This window comes from Colletes latitarsis, chromosome 4, assembly GCF_051014445.1.
Source record: "Colletes latitarsis isolate SP2378_abdomen chromosome 4, iyColLati1, whole genome shotgun sequence".
In the NCBI taxonomy this organism is placed as follows: domain Eukaryota; kingdom Metazoa; phylum Arthropoda; class Insecta; order Hymenoptera; family Colletidae; genus Colletes; species Colletes latitarsis.
The window spans coordinates 33,187,421-33,206,959 of record NC_135137.1 but is presented as its reverse complement, the minus strand read 5'-3'; the positions used below and the strand labels follow the sequence as shown (position 1 = coordinate 33,206,959).

General features: G+C 39.8%; 1 protein-coding gene across 2 annotated transcripts in view; it reads left to right on the top strand.

Moving 5' to 3' along the window:
• Positions 1-15,400, top strand: part of Ets98b (DNA-binding protein Ets98B) — an 85,378-nt gene extending 69,978 nt beyond the window's left edge. For both annotated transcript variants that reach the window (XM_076763941.1, XM_076763940.1), the window contains 3 exons: positions 1,574-1,728; positions 11,412-11,628; positions 13,356-15,400. In XM_076763941.1, coding sequence (XP_076620056.1) covers positions 1,574-1,728; positions 11,412-11,628; positions 13,356-13,714 — 731 coding nt within the window. In that variant the 3' untranslated portion in view covers positions 13,715-15,400. The remainder of the gene's footprint in view (positions 1-1,573; positions 1,729-11,411; positions 11,629-13,355) is intronic.
• The last annotated feature ends 4,139 nt before the right edge of the window (positions 15,401-19,539 follow it).

Sequence of the window (19,539 nt, the reverse complement as noted above, 5' to 3'; positions counted from 1 at the left end):
CGATGGAACGTTGTACCCTTTGAATCGTCGAACAATACAAATCGTAAAACGTCACCTTGAGGAGTCAGCCTCGACATCCAGCGCGGTCGGTTCTAGGAATATTGAGGTCCTTTTAACCCTAAATCTACCGGGATGTGGCTCGGGTCACATACCAAGCTTGAGTGTGTAGCATTTCACGGAACCAGAAAATAAAAATTCTAGGATCAATAAACATAGAAGAAGTCGACAAATTAAACGATCGATAAACAGGATAACAAATTAAAAACAAAAGAGTTCCATTCTTGAAAAGTAAATTAACTATTTTGATACAATTTATTTTCCAAAGTTGATTCAAATCTAAATTTAAACGATATTTAAAAATGGTTCCTAAACTAGTAGGAAACGAAATAAAAATATTATTTATTATATGAGTTTATCTAAACACAGGGTCTGTAGGTAAATTTTTACGTATTATTAACTTATAAAATCACACAGACCCTAAAGTTATTAAAATTCAGTGCCCAAAGTCACACTCTGATAAGATTAAAATTAACCAGCGGAAAAGTGACAAGTAAAAGTCGACATTTTGTACGAGCAAATCGAAACGCTTTACTTTAATTATAACATTGAACATTCAGAAATTCGCCAAAGCGTAATTAAATTTTAAAAAGTGTTCGTTTGATCCAAAATTACATAGTACGTTGCACCGTCTTTTAAAAGCTAAAAAAAAAAATTCGTCACCGTTAGAGTACTTAACGACCACTCCGCCTACCGTGGCATAATAAACAAATAAATTCCAGAGGTACCATTTCTTAGTAATAAGAAGGTGCGTGAGTGTCCATTAGACACTTAGGTCTTCTTGCTACCTTGCCGCGGGCGAGACTTTGACGTTATCTTCGTGGACGTAGGAGCGACCGGTTCGACTATTACTTCGTACCATAATGAACGCTCGGAATAAGTTACGAAGTCGTAGCTTGCTTTCATGCAGAGTTACGAAATTTCGAGACTCTGTTCAAGGTCGCGTCATGCTTCCGCCAGTTTTCCAACACTTTCGTTCTTGGACACGTCACGATGACTAAACCTAGGCTTCGATTAACGCGATCTTCGACTCGTATCGATGACGAAATTGGAATACAATTTAAGCAAACCAAACCACGACTTTCGATCAGAAACTTAATTAAAATATAAAAGAAAACAAATCACCTTGCTGATTGGTAGAAATTAGATCACTGTGTAGTCAAACACAACAAGTTTTATTCTACTTAATTCTTACGAGACAGGGTTCTAATTTATTTAAATGATAACCAGAATGTTGGTTATCTTTCAAAAATATTATAATTCCAATTTCGAAATTTGATTTGTGAACCACCGTATCTAATCATAGAGTTACCTAAAAGTATTTGGTAAAATATGAGAATCGAAGAATTGATTTCTGGACCAAACTGGCCGCTCCTCAGACCACTGAGTGGAATTTAAAATCTTCTTTTCGTCTTCCTGTGCATGTTTGTTCGATATTCACGAATTCGGTGCAAAGACTTCGTAAACCCCGAACAGGAAGCACGGTATTAACGAGGAAACGATGCTGTTATTGCAGAACCGCGACGCTGGAGCGCGGCGGATGTAGCAGCCTGGATACAATGGGCCAGGAGGCAATTGCAGTTGCCCTCGGTGCCATTGGAGAGCTTCAACGTGGACGGCGCTACGTTGACTTCGCTCACGGAGGAAGAATTCTGTCAGAGAGCACCTCAGGTGAGTACGGTCGCGATCCACCGAAAATTTCAACGCCCTCGGCCTCTGTCGATCACGAGACTCCCGGGGCTCGTTAAAATCGGCGAACGCGTAAGTCGCGCTTTCAACGTGTACCGTTACGCAACGTTCCTCCAGCGACGATTATTCGCGGGCTGCGGCTCGGTTTTAACGAAGCAATTAGTCGTTGGAATTTCATGGTGTTTTAATAAATTACCGGTGGAAACGGTCGCAGGCAGGGTGATTGCCGCTGACGAACAGCGTCTTAGATTGATGGCGACGACGAACTTCTGCGGTTGATTAATTCCAGTCGGTCTCCTCCTGACAGCCACTTCTTTTCGAGACTCGGTGGTAATTCGAGCTTTGTTCGAAATTTTCTTCTGCGTTTATTTCGTTTGTAATATTTTGTTCCAATTCTGGGAGTATTGTAATGAGAATCATACCTTGATGGTCTGATGGAGATAATGTTATGGAATTAAAGTTGTACACTTTTTTAAAATTACTTGTTTTAGATTTTTAAAAATTTAGTCGAAACGTATGGATAGATACGCATATAGAATATTGCAATCGTTGAGTTTTAAAATTATTTCTTGACACGAAAAATTGAATAATCACACGGTGAAATAGTGTCCTTTAAATAATAATATTTGTCGTAGTATGCAACCGAAGAGAATTTCACAATTATACGATAAAAATTAACATTGTATTATACAAAATGATTTGTATAATTACAATGATAACAATGAAATTTCCTGCAAAAGTTGTTCAAGTATTATTACGTTAAAAAATATTGAAAATAAAAGGGTTAAACGAAATATAGATTCGTGTCTAATTAACAACGTAAACAGTTGCAAAAATGAAGTCTTCAATGAGCCACTATGTTGATGATTACTATGTACAATACTCTCGTTATCTCCGATGTAGTCGTCGCCAACATTTTTCAAAGAGGTTATCTCGTGTCGTCCCAAGAATTTACAACAGATTTCGTTTTTCGCTTTATCTCTGCTAAAACCTTTTATTCGCGGAGAATGCAGTCGTGGGTGCTCGCAGATTGTGAAATTTAAACGTCGTTAACAAAATTAATTACATTCTTCAAGAACGTATCGACACAACAATCGCTAATCGTGTACCATTTTCAATTCCACTACTAACATTCTCAAGTATTTACATTATATTTTGTAACATTTATATTCTTGCAAATCTTTTACACAAACTATACCACTTGAAACTATTACAGAAAATCGCCTCCGAAGAATGAAATAAATATTAAGAAATTTATTTTCAATAAACCTAAAAAATCTTCATTTTATACCGATTGAAAATCCGTGATCTAACTGACCGTACTCGAACTAAAATAGATTTTATTTTTTTATATAAAATGCACTATTTACATGTACACACAAGTACCTTTATCTCCTTGGATCGGTTATACGAGTAAACGGCGAGTTTTGTTCCTGTTGTAAATATAAAAAAGAAGAGACAGAAGCCGTGGGCTCGTTCGATAAAGAAACTAATGGCGCGAGTCACTTGAGAAACACTCGCGGACAAGGTCCGGTGAAAGTGAATTTCCTGGAAATCTGTGTGCGTCCACGTTCTTTCCTCGTAATCCGCGACTCAAAGGGGTACAAGAGGGACGGCATGAGTAAGCAACTGGCGTAATAATACGGTTTGCAACCGCTTAACGGGAACCGGGATTCTCCCCGATACACCTTTCGTGGCATCGTTGGGATACATCGTTTTAGTCGCGATCGCGGATTTCTTCGCCATTGAATGGACCGTTACCGAGCCCCGACTCCGACGAGTCTTAAAAGCTACGTCAAGAATCGTCGACATTTCAGTCCCGAGCATGAATGCAAATACATGTTTTCAATGTTAGAAACGGCCATTTGTCTCGAAAGAGATTAGCAAAACCGAGAGGGACTCTTCCGCGGCGCGACGAGTCTCTGGCTCTTCGTTTTACTTTGATTTCGCTCGAGAATCTCCTCTTTTTTTTTCTCCTTCCTTGTTTCGAAACGGTACTTAATTCTTATTACCGTACCTCGTCCGTTTCGCGAACGGAATGCAAGATGTAGATTCACGTCCCTCTCGACCGCTGGCTTTTGAGCAGTCGCTCGACGGAGATAAGTAAAACTCCTATTGATGCAAATATAAAATTCTCTTGTCTAGCGATAATACCGGACGTAAATCCAGAGATTACGAATATTTATGGGACGTTACGTTCGAGTAATACATATCACCTGAATAATCTTGCCTTCTGTTCGAGACACGCTCGGAAATTAATTTGTATTCGACCGATCTCTCCCGTTCCGAATTCTTTCGATTCTCTTAAATAGCTTGTTTCGAAACTTAAATTTTTTAAATACAAAATAATGTTTGGAAGTTTCATTCATTATGTAACCATTAGGAAATGCAAACGTGGGACAGGCGATTTTCTGTAATTATTTCAAGTGGTATAGTTAATGTACGAAATATAATATAGTAAATACTTGAGAATGTAAGGTTAATAGTGGAGTTAAAAATGGTGTACGATTAGCGTTGACGTTTAAAAGAAGATTAGAATAAAAATGGTTTCGATGAAGATGTGTCACATAAAAGATTAATAATTCCTACAAAGGACTCGTTAGTTTTCGTTGATAATTCTTTCCTTTAAATAAAGTATATTCGAGCTATTAGTTACATTATTAATTAGTTGAAAATATTGAATAGACAAAGAATTTTCGCTGAAAAGGACTCGAAAGGAATATTACTCGTAATAGCTCACGAATAATTTAGTGTGTAGATATTTTTCCGATTTATTTACCTGGGGAATAATTTCCAAAAGCTCTGCAACTTCGTTAACGGTCCCTGTCGGTTAAGGATGGCGGCGATAACTCTCTGTTAATGTCTCGAACGGCCGTTTGAGACTCAACTCGATAATGGTCACGATCCACGGGATGAGACTAGCCGCAATTTTGCAATGCAAAAGTCCGAAGGGTAACGGTCTACTTTGTACCGCAGAAACCCGTGGTCTCGATACGTGTATCGAGACGATCTCTGTCTCTTGAAATCGTACGTAGAGAACGCAGTGGAAATTAATGGCGAACAGAGTGCCTCCATAGCAAAAGGGGGATAGGTAGTCATGCATAATGGATTCAGCTGTACGTCTTGTAATTGGATAATTACACTACGGCGCACCGCGGCAGTCTTCCCAACGTGAAATCATGAACAAACTCACGGTTATACGCTATCTATAATTTCGTGGATTCTTCCCTCGTTTGCACGGCCTTCGATCCGATGCTCACTGTTAAATTTTCTTCCTTGACGCGCTGATTGCCGGGACTATCCCTTTCGAATTCCTTCGTGGAGTCATTTCGTCCTTCGTTCTACAATGTAATCGAATTCTCGTAAACGAATCTCGAGTCTATAAATATTTTCTGGAAAATCCATTTTTTTCGTCAATACCTTTTTCATAAAATAAATTAGGTTACTGTAGAATCTTGCAAATTCTTTTGATGTTTTTTAATCATTCGAATAAATGAATAATTCGTTCTTGAATCTAATCGAATTCTTATATTGAACGAACTAATATCATTGTTGGGTCGTAAAGGTAGTATGATATTAGGAACATAAACTTTCCAGTCTTTTAAAATTCTAATCGAAGCGCATCGCTGAAACTTTCGATTTATGACATGATCCATTTCTTCTTTCTTGCTGCTCACATTTTCTCGGTATTAATCTCTGCACCATCCTGGGCTCTCATTGTACTTTGCGATAATTCGTCGTGGTTCATTCTGCACCACCGAGAAAGACTTATTATTAATGAACAACTTTGTTCGACTGCGCTTGGAGTATGTTTAATGTCCGTGGCGCGTAAGAATGAAATTACAATGTGACTCGTTCTTTCACATTCCTGAACCTAAATCATAAAATCCATCTGCACTCGCCAACGTCTCCACGAACAAATACACTAGCTTGCAACTGACCATTATGTACAGGGTGGTTCGATCAAAGTGTTCACAAACTGTCTTTTGCAGACATTGTTATGGTCGAGCAAGAAATTTTATTTGGAAAGAAACAGTCTTGGTCGAAACAATTTTTGTGTATTTGATATTCGGTAGAAACACAATTCCAATATTTTTGATTTTATATCGAGCTCCCTTGGAAAACATAGATTATCTAAAAATAATATTATTAATACACGAAACCCTGCATGTACTCTAAAATAAACGAATGAATTCTCATATAATTTTATTTTTAGACTATTTGAAAAGGTTCTGAAAAGACCTCAATATTAACAAACACGAAAAAATCAAATTTATTTTAACGAAACACCAACTTATTTCCGAAACAAATTATCAGCTATTATTATAAAGTATAATTTCAAAGAAAAATCGAAACGAAACACCGAAATATACACTCCTGACATTCGTATCGAATAAACTCTTCCCGCGTCTACCCAGTATAATCCGAGAAATAAAACTTCCAATACACTCGCCGACGAAGCAGCTAAAAAAACATAAATTATTATATTCGGTCGTAATCGCAATGTTGCACCGAGAAATTTGATTTACGAGGTGATCCGTATTTCCTTTCTTGCTTCTCGCATAAACATCAACGATATTAATCTCCGTGGCATCTTGAGCTCTCATTGTCCTTCGTCGTAATTCGTAACGCGGATAGAAAACGAAAACTCGATGGGCCAGCGTTCCCTTTGACCTGAAATTTAACGCTGTTCGTTAGAGGTTAAATAATTCATACACGGCGATCGTCTCAAACATTGAAGAAGTCATTAATGCATACTGAATTCGTTACGGTCGTTCGGCGTGCGAGCCACGGCGCCATAATCGACCGTTGGGAATCCGATTCGCGGAACGTTTCCGAAGATCAATGCATCGCGTAAACCGGCAGCTGAAATTACACGAAGCCCACGGTTTGCATGTTTCGACCGTACCCCAGACCGTGGTACCTAGTTGTATCAAATTCGAAAATACACTTACATTTTATGCGCGTGCATTTGCATTTTGCGAATATGCAATTTGCATCTTATGCCCACGGGTTTCCCCGAACGACTTTATATCGCAAAATGCGGGAAGAAGCAGCAATCTGAAACGATCACACGGCATTAGTACCAATTAGCAGTATCTCGTATGGTACCTGTTCCCCGTACGATGCATATAAATGGGAAATATGTAAATGGAATTCGTTTCTGATTTCCCTTCCAGAGCTTTCGTCTCAGTTTCTTTTTGTTCCTTTTAGCGTATAATGACACACGTACGTTCGATTTCCCGCAAACTCCTGGTAATAGCTGTCATTAATTGAAAAATTATGGACGGCGTGAAATAAATTGCAGCCTGTGGTAAATTATAACACGACTTCTGGAAAAGAGTTCTTTGAACGTTGCGACGGGAGCTTATGCAGAGTAATTGGACCTTATTTTTATTTCAAACAAAGTTAGAATAACAAATCTCTATTAGACTTCACCCAGTGCATTGTCAAAGTGAAATTGCAGTTCTTAAAAATGAAATTCTCCGACTCTTTTTATTTAAATTGATTCCTTAGGTCATAAAATGAGACATCGATGACTCGATAGTTTTGTACTTCATTTTGTTTCTTTATATTATAATACAATGCCTAGAAATTTTTCAAATTTAAAAATTTTCTTTTATAAGAAAATTACATTATACTGTTTGATGTGTTTTATTTGAACCAGTCAGGATTTTTAACATTGATTTAACTAATATCTAAAAATGTTTGTTGATGATTTAACTTTGATTTATTTATAAGAAAATTATATTATACTGTTTGATGTGTTATATCTGAACCAGTCAGTATTTTCAATATTGATTTAACTAATATCTAAAAATGTTTTTCTAAGGTATTTTGCACAGAAATGCTCCATTAAACTGTCAAAAGAGATCAATGATCATTTATATTACATAGATTAGTATTTTTATTTATATTTTCATAGAAGTTTCGATCCCACTCGAAGAACGTTAAAGGTCGAAAGCATGCGATATCATAATGAATGAATAAGTAAAACCTATCAGACCATACGAAGTATGAAACGATTATTATTCTTGCGAATACATTAAAATATAGAACTAGATTTATTAATACGTGTTCATGAGTTATTTGACTTACTTAGATCAATGTAATCTACGATCGCAACGACGAAAATGGTTGCATCAAAGGTAGCTAATTCGAGGAAAGCTCTCGGACCTATGAAACGTATTTCTTCAGGCAACCTAAGGTCGTTCAAACCTACGGGTCTCTCTATCTCTGTAATGCACCGCCTACGTTGCACTGTTTGTCGGCACACATAATTCGATCAGCGCCTCGCATAATTCACGCGTGTATGCGCGTACGTACATGCAGTATTACTCTCTATAATTGCAACAATGAACTTCCTCTGGTTGGCTTCGGGTTTTAATCTTTATAAAATTCAAAGTGATGGACGAAAATTGACGCAGACGTTACATCTGTAGTCATATTTAAGAATTGTAAAATAGCAGATCCACTATAACGAAACAGAATTTTACAAATTTTTGGGACAAAGTCTATAGCTTTATGAAGTCTCTCTAGTTGGTCCTCTGAAGCCACGTTTGGCTGTAGATTCGTTATCAACGACCTAAAAACGATCCCGGATATACACTGTCAACGAATAATATTAAAAAACTTATTTTACTCCAACTTTGAGGTCCGGAGTCGCCACTGTAATGGCTCCGAATCTGCACGATAACTTTGCATACGACTTACGTTACTTATGTATACAATCTTGTGGTATGAAATCTACAAGATTTTATTGAAGAAAGGCCGACCCTCTAAAGGTTAAGCTCAGATTCGCTTACGTTACTTGCCTACACCGAGGACTCCAAGGTGAGAGAATAATATTAAGAATCAATTTTACGAGACACGTAACAGTATCATCTGACAATTGTTATTTTAATCTAAAAGGCGAAAACACCCGGATTATTACGTTTGCCATATTCGTTTTTCGAAAATGTTTCAGAGAAAAGTCGCGTATGGTTTCGAGAGAGAAAAATTCTTCTGTCATTTACTTGACCTCGCGGTGGTAACTATACCATTTCTCATACACATAGCATCAGCAAGTAAACAATATAATACCAATGATTTAACTTTATTAATTAGAAAATCCTCAACAATTATTAAATAACGAGGATAAATGTATTTTCATTTTACAAGTGACCGACCAATAATAGATTTTATGTTTTTCCCCTATACATCCATAAATTGTATGAATCTATTATGCACATTTTATGCGCTGGGTCATGTCTTCTATGGATGCTTCGTTGCAGAGGAAGCAGAACCAGTCTTCTTTAATAGAAGAAACGACGAGTTTTATAATGATACTGGTACGAGTTAAAAACCCTCAAACGAAAACAATTCAATACATAATAGTTGTCATATGTGAATAAATCGAACATAAAATACTCTCACCAGTACGATACGTTACGAAACTAAAATAAAACAAAGTACAGAAATATGCAAAATGGGTTGCATCAAAAAAATGTCTATCTATACGATCCCTATGTCGCCATTACAATTTCGTCGCGAAATATCATTTACACAGCATTCGACATCGATGATTACGACATAGATATTATAACTTGTACGATACGTCGAAGCATGTGTCCAGCGCGAGTGCAGGTTCGCTAGGATGGCTCGAAGTGCGCGTGCGCGTTAGATCTCCGTTACTCGGAGTGACGATTTCATAAATTCGCGCGTCTCTTCGGTGAAACGGAAAAGCCGACAGGTACGAGCGTTGCAATTCATCCGCCGCGTTCCCCCTCCCCTCCCCTCCCCTCTCAGTCGGGGTGCAACGACTCGGATGCACCGTTTGCCGACAACTAGAACTCGATTCACGTTGCACACGCAGAACCCGTGGCCGGCGCGTCGCACGTCGTCGCCGTCCGCGTGGCCTCTGCAGCGCATAACTGCATCTAAGGTGCGTTCGTACGGTGCATCCCCCGCGTCCCCGTTTACCGCCGCAGCCTCCACGGTGCCCGTGTGCACCAGGATTGGCGCTCGCGTACGTGCACGGACGCGCTATTTGCCCGGCAGAAACGATCGAAAAGTGGGTCAACGGCTGCCTGAATGCCTGGCCGGCTGGATTGCTCGACTGCCTGTTGTTGCGTCTCAACGGAGCCGCTTTCTCTTCTCTTGCGGCGCAGTGACTCCGTCGCTGGAATTCTAACACTTGCGTGTCCACCTCCTCTCCTGTCCCACCCTTCGACACCCCCCCTCGTCCTCCTGCTCTAACGTTCCTCCGTCGTTGGACTTTCCTCTTATCGAACCGCTTCCTTGTTCCGCCTGGGCTTTCGACGTCCGGTCGCCTAAATGTTGCCTCGAACGTGTTATTGGCGGTACGTTCACCTTTACGCGCTTCCTCGTTGCTCCTCCTATCGGTCGGAATTACCTGGACGATCCTTTTCGGGGGATGTGTCGACGGGCTGTGTTCGAATCTTAAGTTTGAAGTAGAAAATTTGCTTAAATTATGGAAATATGAAGCTTGGAACTGTCTAAAGTCTTGAATCTCTTGTCTATTTTAAGTCTTGAAAGGGATCATTTGATGAAAAGTGCGGAATCTAACACGTTAGACGCCATGACAATTTTAAAAATTATTGAAAACCAAAACTTAAAAGTATCTAAAGTCTTGAATGCCTTGTCTATTTTGAGTCTTGAAAGCCTCGATAGTCTTGATAGCTGTTAAGAGTTAGGACGAAAGAAACAGATAATTTTAAGAAAAGTGCAGAATTTGCAATCACAGAAATTTGATATAAAAATTTACAATCGGGTTTCTGTGTCAGCATTTAAAAGATGAGTTTTGTAAGACCGAAACGCCGGTCACCGGTGCCCGCCGCGTGAAACTCATAAGATGCGACCGTCCAATCATTTTTCCTCTCATAACTGGTATATTTTAATAGTTTTGCATATCTCTGTTAGTGCCGCCGACAGTATCGAACGATGTTCATCACAGGCGCTTTGCATATCTTGCATAAATTGTCAAACAGAATTTATTCTTTGCATAAATTCATCTTCCCGACGAGTTTCCTCTAATGCTGGAAACGTTTTAGCGAATATAAGCTATTTTCAGCAGTTTATCACCGCGATTGTTCTTCAAGAAAATTGTAACTCTCCCCCAGCTTTTCTCATAAAGCCGTTTCATTATGCGTAAGTACGCTTTTAAGAAACTTCACGGTCCTAGTTAGCTACTCTAATTCATTGTCTACATTTGTTAGCTCGAAGCACGTATTTGCATTTCTTCCTTTCAGTTCCTGTCTCTCTTCTGCACGGTTACCATCCACCTTAATTGTTTTACATTACCACAGAACTCTCGCAAGGTATTATTAATCTTCGAGTATGATAAATTTATCTACTTACTCCTTCCTGCCATCTCCTCTTCCAGCCATTCTCCTTTTACTTTCTTGGAATTTCGTACCGTACCGAGGGACAAGTTTCATGCAAATGGAGTCCGCACGGTGTCATTAGAAACAACGCGATTTTTTAGGAAGTTCATAATTCTTTTCTCTGATATAATATCAGAGATTTATGAAATACAAAAATATTAATTTAAATCTTCGAGTCACGAAGATTCTTTTAGCAGAAGAAATTTAAGCGTCCACGAGTATAAATATCGTAGATTTAATTGTTCAGTGTTTAACATGAATGCAACGTTTTTGTTGCAGTGCGGAAGCATGCTGCACGCACAGCTGGAAATTTGGAAAGCAGCGGTCGAGGAATCTCCGCGAAATACTCTGGCGGCTTCCTGGAGTCCTGCAGGTGTTGTGCAAACACCCAACAACAACAACAACAACAACAACAACACAACAGGAACAACATCTATTGCAAACACAACTACCGTTACTGTCAAAGGTTCTCCTTGCAACGTGGATTTCTCCGATGGTAAGTGGATTGTTAAACATCATTTACATTTTTGCTAATTGCTTCTTTAAATCGATCCTTCGCAATTTCTATGCATTGCTTCTGCACGCATTGACTGCTATACTATTTATTAAAAATTATCAATCACATTCGAATACTAAATTAAACTAATAACGACACAATTTGGAAAGTGTATATTTAGTTGACTAGATTGACTGTAAAATTTAGAATTTTTCAGGCAACCATATCGCTACTCAGAAATAGTATATCATATACTAATCGTCATAAATCGTTCTTAATGGGAGACAAATCCTTCGCACGTAGATCTAATAATATCCACTGTTGTAAAAATTAATTAACTGCGCTAAAACGTAACATCATAAAAGAATGACTGTAACCGCTACTAATCATAAATATGCAAAGTACAAATGTCCTCCATTGGGCTGGAAAAATCAAAGCTTCCGATCACAACAAACTGCACGTAATCTGCGATCATGCATGCTGTCACGATTGTCAAGGATTTCAAACTGTTAACGCGATAAGGACAGGGACGGATCTAAGAAGGAAATAATAGGGGAAATTTGAACAAAAGTTATTTATTTTATATTACATTCAAAAGAAGATTCAAAAATATTACATATTTCGCCCCTTTTGGATCCGCTCTTGGACAAGGATGGATGATATTGCTATAGAATAGTAAGACTATTAATATACTAACAAGAATCGTGTTCGAAATTCACTAAAAATCAGTGCTTTTGATACATAGACACGCTTAGCAATCATGAAATTTGTTAGAAACAATTAAAAACAGACATTGTGTACAAAACAGAAGAAACTACAGGTCTTGCTTCCAAGAAAAAAAATTGGAATCATTGAAAACGAGATTAATAGCGATTTTTACTCCGAAATCAATAAAGATCGTGAGCAGGGAACGATTCCAGCTCTTGAACGCGGGGTAAAAATTCGATCTTGAAAGCTGGAACTACTGTACTGTCACGAACAAGATAAATCATATTGCTGCCTTATAGAGCTATGTAGGGTAATTCCGACCATTCACTTACCTCGTTTTAAATTCAACCTGGTGCACTCGTAATAACGCTCGACATAGACGCAACAAAACGTGTGTTATTACAAAATATTTAAATAAACGTGGTCTCGAAAAAGTCATGTTTAATCCTGTGGACTCTCAATTTCAATTGAATTATATTTTACTCAATATTGATTTTGGCTTCCATGATATCTCAAGATCCACTTGACCGATTTCGTTCAAATTTGGCGAGTACCTTCAGTACATGTGTCACTATAGCCCGTACTAGAATGAAGTAAAAATCATTATTCTTTCTATTTTTTTATAATCCACTTAAGAATGAAAGTTTTACATATGAATATATAATTTTGTTCATTTTGTAAATGTAGCCACATCCATCGGTTCAAATATTTCCAAAAATTTAATTTCAACAATGGAAACGTGGTCGAAATTACCCAAACGTATCTCTATCAAAACTATAAACAGCCTAAAAAGAAAACAGATGCAATCACAAACTCGCCAAGCACGCCCGAACGAAATTAATCGACTAACCGCCTGCACGCGATAAATTCAAGCTAACAATCATGAACATTAGCACGACGAGCAGAAAATGCGCGTCACACACAAGTCGCATGGACATCGAACGTATCAGCGCACCGATCGTCGAGGAGGGTCCAGGATCATTTACCAAAAGGGGCCGTGTCGGGTCGGTTTTTTCCAGACGAAGACGAGGAGTGCGGTTCCTCTCAAACGGGAACGAGCAACGGGAACGGTAACAACGGCGGTAAAATGCGAAACGGCGGCTCCCACATACACCTATGGCAGTTCCTGAAGGAGCTGTTGCAGAGCCCGGGGATCCACGGGTCCTGCATACGCTGGCTGGACCGCGGCAAAGGCGTGTTCAAGATCGAGGACTCGGTCCGCGTGGCCAGGCTCTGGGGCAAAAGGAAAAACCGTCCGGCCATGAACTACGACAAACTGAGCCGCAGCATCAGGCAGTACTACAAGAAGGGTATCATGAAGAAGACGGAACGTAGCCAGAGGCTCGTCTATCAGTTCTGCCATCCTTATTGCCTTTAAACGGATCAAAACCGTTGAAAGTTTCGCGCTCGGATGATCGTCGACGGCGTTACCCCGAACGAGAACAAACGACTTTGAGGATATTTTATTTATTGCTGACGCGCGTCCGTGTCGAAGCTGAGCTTCACAATTTATTCGAGTATTTATTGAAACGCATAACGGTGTCGGGGTAACGTCGACAAGCGTCTCTTTCGATTTCTTTCATAACGTGCGCGCGTCCACCGAGCGCCGGTGACAGGTTGTCCCGGAGATCGTGTCGAAATAATCTTAAGGTGCCTGATGCTTTATCGAGAAGCGGACACGAGTGCAAAGGGTTAACACCTTTCCATCGATTCCGGGCCCAAGGTTGTCACCCGATTACCTTGAGCCCGGCTGTTCGTCGAAGGGAGTTGCGACGAAGGGCTTCCGACTCTTTCTGCGTGCAGAATTTCTTTTTTTTTTTTTCTCTTTTTTTTCCATATACTTGTCGCGTGTGTGCGTGTCGTGCGTGATTGTCTTGCGCGTGTGCGTCTCTGGTGTGCCTGATTAAAGGAGAATCAGTACGGAGGTCGAAGGTAAACGATCCACCGTGTCCGGCATTATCCTTCGGGGATAACGCCGTGCCACGGCTGGGTACCATTTAGTACGCCCGTTTTGGGCGACCCCCTCCCCCCCCCCCCATCTTATCCAGTGCTTTCCCCCTGCCCTTTTTTTATTTCTGTCTCGATTTTTCTCTGTTGTAATATAAACCATCTGTTTTCTGGTAAAATTAAGTTGCCCCCTTCGTTAACGCGATCCACGACCTCAGCGCGACGCGTCGCGTCGATCTCGAAACCTTTCGATCTCCCTTTGTCCAGCCATTCGTTTTTCCTCGAGTAGTATATCTGAAAAAAATTTGTGTTTCTCGCAGCAGCTCGACGACGAACTCATAATCGACGCGCCAGCATCGGTTCACATTTACCAACAGTGTACTATACACACGTACTAATACTAATGTTATACTAATATAATTTGTAAGTAATGTAATATTGTAATACTAATCGAAGCTGGTACTGTTACTATGTTGATATAATATTAGTAATATTACTGCAGTGTGTTACTAACAGTAATATTATTCGAAATGGCGCGCGCGTGTCGGTACTAAATCGATATTATATACCGTTGGTGTCGACATCGGTGTGTCCATTGCCTGCACGTCGAACAGGTGTTGAGGTGCCCTGTGGGCGAGTCGTCGCGACGCTGCTCGGACAGGGTAACGATCGAAAGGTTGACGCGATCGACACGCTCGAAATCTCGTCGGGAGGTACGTCCCGCGAGTTTTCGAACGGGTAGATCGTTGCACGAGGACGGATAAACAACGAGGAAAAAGATGTGAGTGGAGATTCGCTGGAGAAAAGGGAAGAAACTACTCTTTCCTCTCTGTTCTCACGATTGCTTGCCAGCGCCGGTCGCTAAAGCCCCGAGCTGCATCCGGTCCACGGGTCCACGATCGATGGACGATCCAGCGCGCGGAACTATTCGTTGCTGCTTGGCCCGTCCCGCCATTTTTTCGAAGGAAACCCCTCATAAGGGTAAGAGACGCCATTCTGTTCGATAAGTAAAAGAATCGTGATGTTTAAATTGCTGAAAGAATTCTCAAAATACTTGTAAAATTGTGTCAAAAACGGAAACATTTAACCTCTGAACGTTGGAACGATTCTTCACTCTTTTTTTTTGCAATTTTCTGCACACAGAAGTTATTTCCGTGAGTTTAGACGATATCGATAACAAACACGCGACAGTGATAGTTTTCTATTTTATAAACTGTAAATTCAAAGTCCTGGATTCTTTTTTTCCAAACAAAGTAGTATTCGTTAAATGGTTACACAATGAAGCAGGAAAAGTTAAAAAAGTAAAAAAGAGTAATGAATATACAGGGTGTTCGTCCACCTCTGGGGAAAATTTGAATTGGAGATCCTAGAGGCCAAACTAAGACGATAGCCAAGAATACCAATTTGTTGTTTGAGGCTTCGTTAAAAAGTTAGTAACGTTAAATGTTCAAAATTAAAAAATTTCAAAGCATTCTGAAAAAATTGGTTTTGATTGCGGGGGTCAATTACAATCATTTTTGGACAATAGACAAACCCACGAATTCTTTACCAAAAATATGATGTGAGGCCAGAAATGTTGCCTGGAAATTTCATGTGATACGCAGTTTTCTTTGGCGTCTGAGAGTGTAGAATTGAAAAGTGCCTTCCGAAGTGCCTTCCCGGCGGTGGAGTATGCTGGAAAAAATGGTCGTCGATCGGACACGCGTCCTTTTGCAGACGCGTTGCGACGCCGGAGCGGAAAATTTCGCTTGGGCGGCGTGAAACGATCGACGCACGATCGATTCGTCCTAGGACACGCGATTAGAGGGCCCTTCCAGTCCCTCGGAAGGGCGAGAATGGGGTTTCTTCGAAAGCTCGCGAATGGCGATCGTGGATAGCTCGAGGCCAGAAACGTTTGCGCGACTGGTTCTGGTGATTTTGGTCCCATATATCTATGATATATTAACGTTGTATGTTCCATGAACGATCTAGCGTGTAAGTTCACTTTAGCTGCGTAAGGATACCAAGGCGACTCACGTGAGCCGCCGTTAAGTTACTCGAAGAGATTTCACGTTCTTTTGTTTTCCCTTTTTATCTTTTTTTCTTTCCCCGTTTTACGTTTCTTTCCCTCTAACCGTTTGACGATTAAATGGAATTTAATCGTCGGTTCTCGTACTCGTAAGTAGTAGCTCTTACGTTCTAAACTATAAACATTTTCTACTAAGATTTATTTAAACTTTCACCGGATACTTTCTGAACTTCAGCGACGCTCGCCGGGAGCTCCGACTCGCGCGTGTATAAAATGTTTCTTTCGCTCGATTCGAGCATCGAACGATCGCTCTTGCGCGGGCGTTGAAGTCTCCGGGCGAAGAGACGACGGCGATCTTTGCGAATTAATAACGAGAGATCCGTTTTAACTCATGCCATTGTGGTTTTGCATAGCTATTCATTGATGTTTCAAGCAATCCTACAAAAAATTTTAAATAATTATTTTCACTATTCTACGAGTTATTCCTTGAAAAAGCAAACTTAACTAGCAAAATAAATTAAACCTTTCCAATTTATCCAATTTAATTTATTCGAGTTTTCTTTCAATTTATATGAATACTAGTACGTGAACGCGATAAACAAATACTATAATTTACAACAAAATAGCAGTTCCACAACGCTGATCGCTCTCTAGAAAGTCGCAAATGCTCGAAAAATAAGAACGAAATTAATTTTGTTTGGTTAAGTAAAAAGTAAAGAAAGTCTAAATTTTTTAGACGTTCCTTCGATGCTCGAGTCGAAACGAAGTTAGAAGGGGCCCGCGCGCGTCGATGGAATTCGTTTTATTTAACGCGATTTTATTATGTTTTATTTAATAACTCACTCTCCCTCTCCCACTCCGGTGAACTTGTTACGAAGTTTTACTAACACTTGCGGATGTTCGCTCACTGATATCGGTTGTACATACTCTCGACGTTATATCATTTTGTACGCTCGTTTTTATTTATTTAACTCCTGAGTTCGTTTCTCCGTAATCGTATTAATATATTATTACGCATATCGTTAGAAAGCTCTGCCGCGTACGCGAGACGTCGAGGTCGCCGTGGGTCTGGTTTCAATTTCACGTACGGTGTCCGTCCGGAGGAACATGTAAATTACGTTGTAGGACAATACGACGGACGCAAAGAGAATTTATAACGTAACGGAGTCCGCAGCGACCAAAACCGTAGCCAACGATCCTCTTGTCGTCCCGAATGTGTGTGCAATCGCTGCCAAATAACGAGGAATCGGGAGCGTTTATTATGTTTTTCTTTCTTCTTTGTATCTCGAGCTGTTGTGAAATTCGAAAAATAGGTCGTTAAGCCAAAGAACGTGGCGACGAGCTCGATCATTCTCTCGGAATCGGCCTGCAGAGATCTATCTCGTTTCTAATTGCGCGTGGCAATTGGGAGCGAACGCAAGGCTCGTCGAAAAACAGATGCGACGTCAGAGCTTGGGTAATTAAAAAAAATGGCGTCGATACCGGACCAATTAAATTTGTGAAAGTACGATAATCACTCAGATTTCAAGAAACGTGTCTGAACTGCCCCTACTTTCTTGATCGTCGATCTTTCAAGGTACAATTCCTGATCTTACAATATTCGTTTTTACGATAGTGTATATCTTTGCAGGTTTCTTCTGTAATGTATTCGATTCGAATAAAAATATAATTGTTCAAATAGAATCTATGCGAGTCGACAATTTATCATGACAAAATGATACTAACTAATACGTTGTTAGTTTGAGAGTCGAGAGTCGAAGTTATACAACTCGAAAACGCGGAACAAAGGGCTTGACGTCTCTTTCGACAGGCCTTGCAAAATTGAAATGTAAATGCGAATATTCGGGCGCGTTTCTGCGACATATCGTCGCGCTCGAGCCTGGTGCGCAATAATCGTAAAATCGCGGACGAAACGGATCATGGAATACGCTTCGAAACGGAATCGAAACGTGACCGGGGCTTAATCTACGGTTAATAATCGCCGTAAAGTTCGCGTTATTAGAAGTTTAAGGCGACGATGCGCGTTTGGCGTCGGCTTCTTATCGGAATCGCTTCGAAAATACCTGTACCGCGAGGTTTCGTAAGCCCAGCGACGATTTCGCTCGCCCTCTTGAGCGAGAAGTCTCGCCACGATTTCACGCGCGCCTGCAAAACCGACGTCGATCGTAAACACCGTTCGAGTTATCAGTTTCGTACGACATTATCGGTGATTTCGATCGAGCATTCGTTCGATTTATCTCCGCTCCTTTTAGCGGCACCGTTGGCACAAACGACACGGTAAAACTTACGCTCCCTCGAGTCGCGAGCATTATCATACAACGGACTTTTGACGCGAGCTGAAAACCTTCTACCGAGCTTCAGACAATTCCATAGCAATCTTACGGTCAATTTACCTTCGAGAATTTCACTGGAAATTACGAAATTTTTACTCGATATTCGTTACTATATCTACACTGGCTGGTAAAGCTTTTTCTTTGCAAAATTGATTAATAGATCTTGCTGTCGTTGACAGATTACCTTTTTCTGGAATCCTTCGAAAAAGGATAGTTTGTATCTTTTTTTAATCATTAGGGTCACTAGGGTGGTATCATGTCCGAAGTATGGTCTAAATTAATATAGATGCAGACTCTCTGTCGAAGTTTCTTTTTCGCAAATTATAGTAGCAAAATAAATAAATTAATAAATTCTAGAGTCATTCACAAATTACCTTTTTCTTGAGTCCTTCAAGAAAAGATAGTTTATATATTTTTTTAAATTTAGTCATTAGGATCAATATGTTGATATCATATCTGAAGTATTGTCTAAAATAATATTAGTGCAGTCCCTTTGTTGAAATTTCTTCTTTGCAAAATATAGCACAAAAATAAATTTATTAATAGATTCTACTGTTATTCATAGATTACCTTTTTCTAGATTCCTTTAAGGAAGAGTAGTTTAAATATTTTTCTAAATTCAGTATTAAGGATACACTATGTCGATATCACGCCTGAACTACAATCTAAAATAATAACTACGTTATTGTCAATATTAATGAATTTAAACTTAGTAATCGTATCGACGAAATAAATGAAAATTGTCGATGTTAAAATCAAGTGCACTTATTTAATATAATTAACACTGTCGATTTGTTGAGTCCCGAGGAAAGTAAATAGAAATCGTGTGCAAAGGGTGAATAACGCGACGCCACGTGGCCGTTCTTCCGCTGAATTTACGATAATCCATTGTGTACCAGGCTTCGCGGCGTTTCG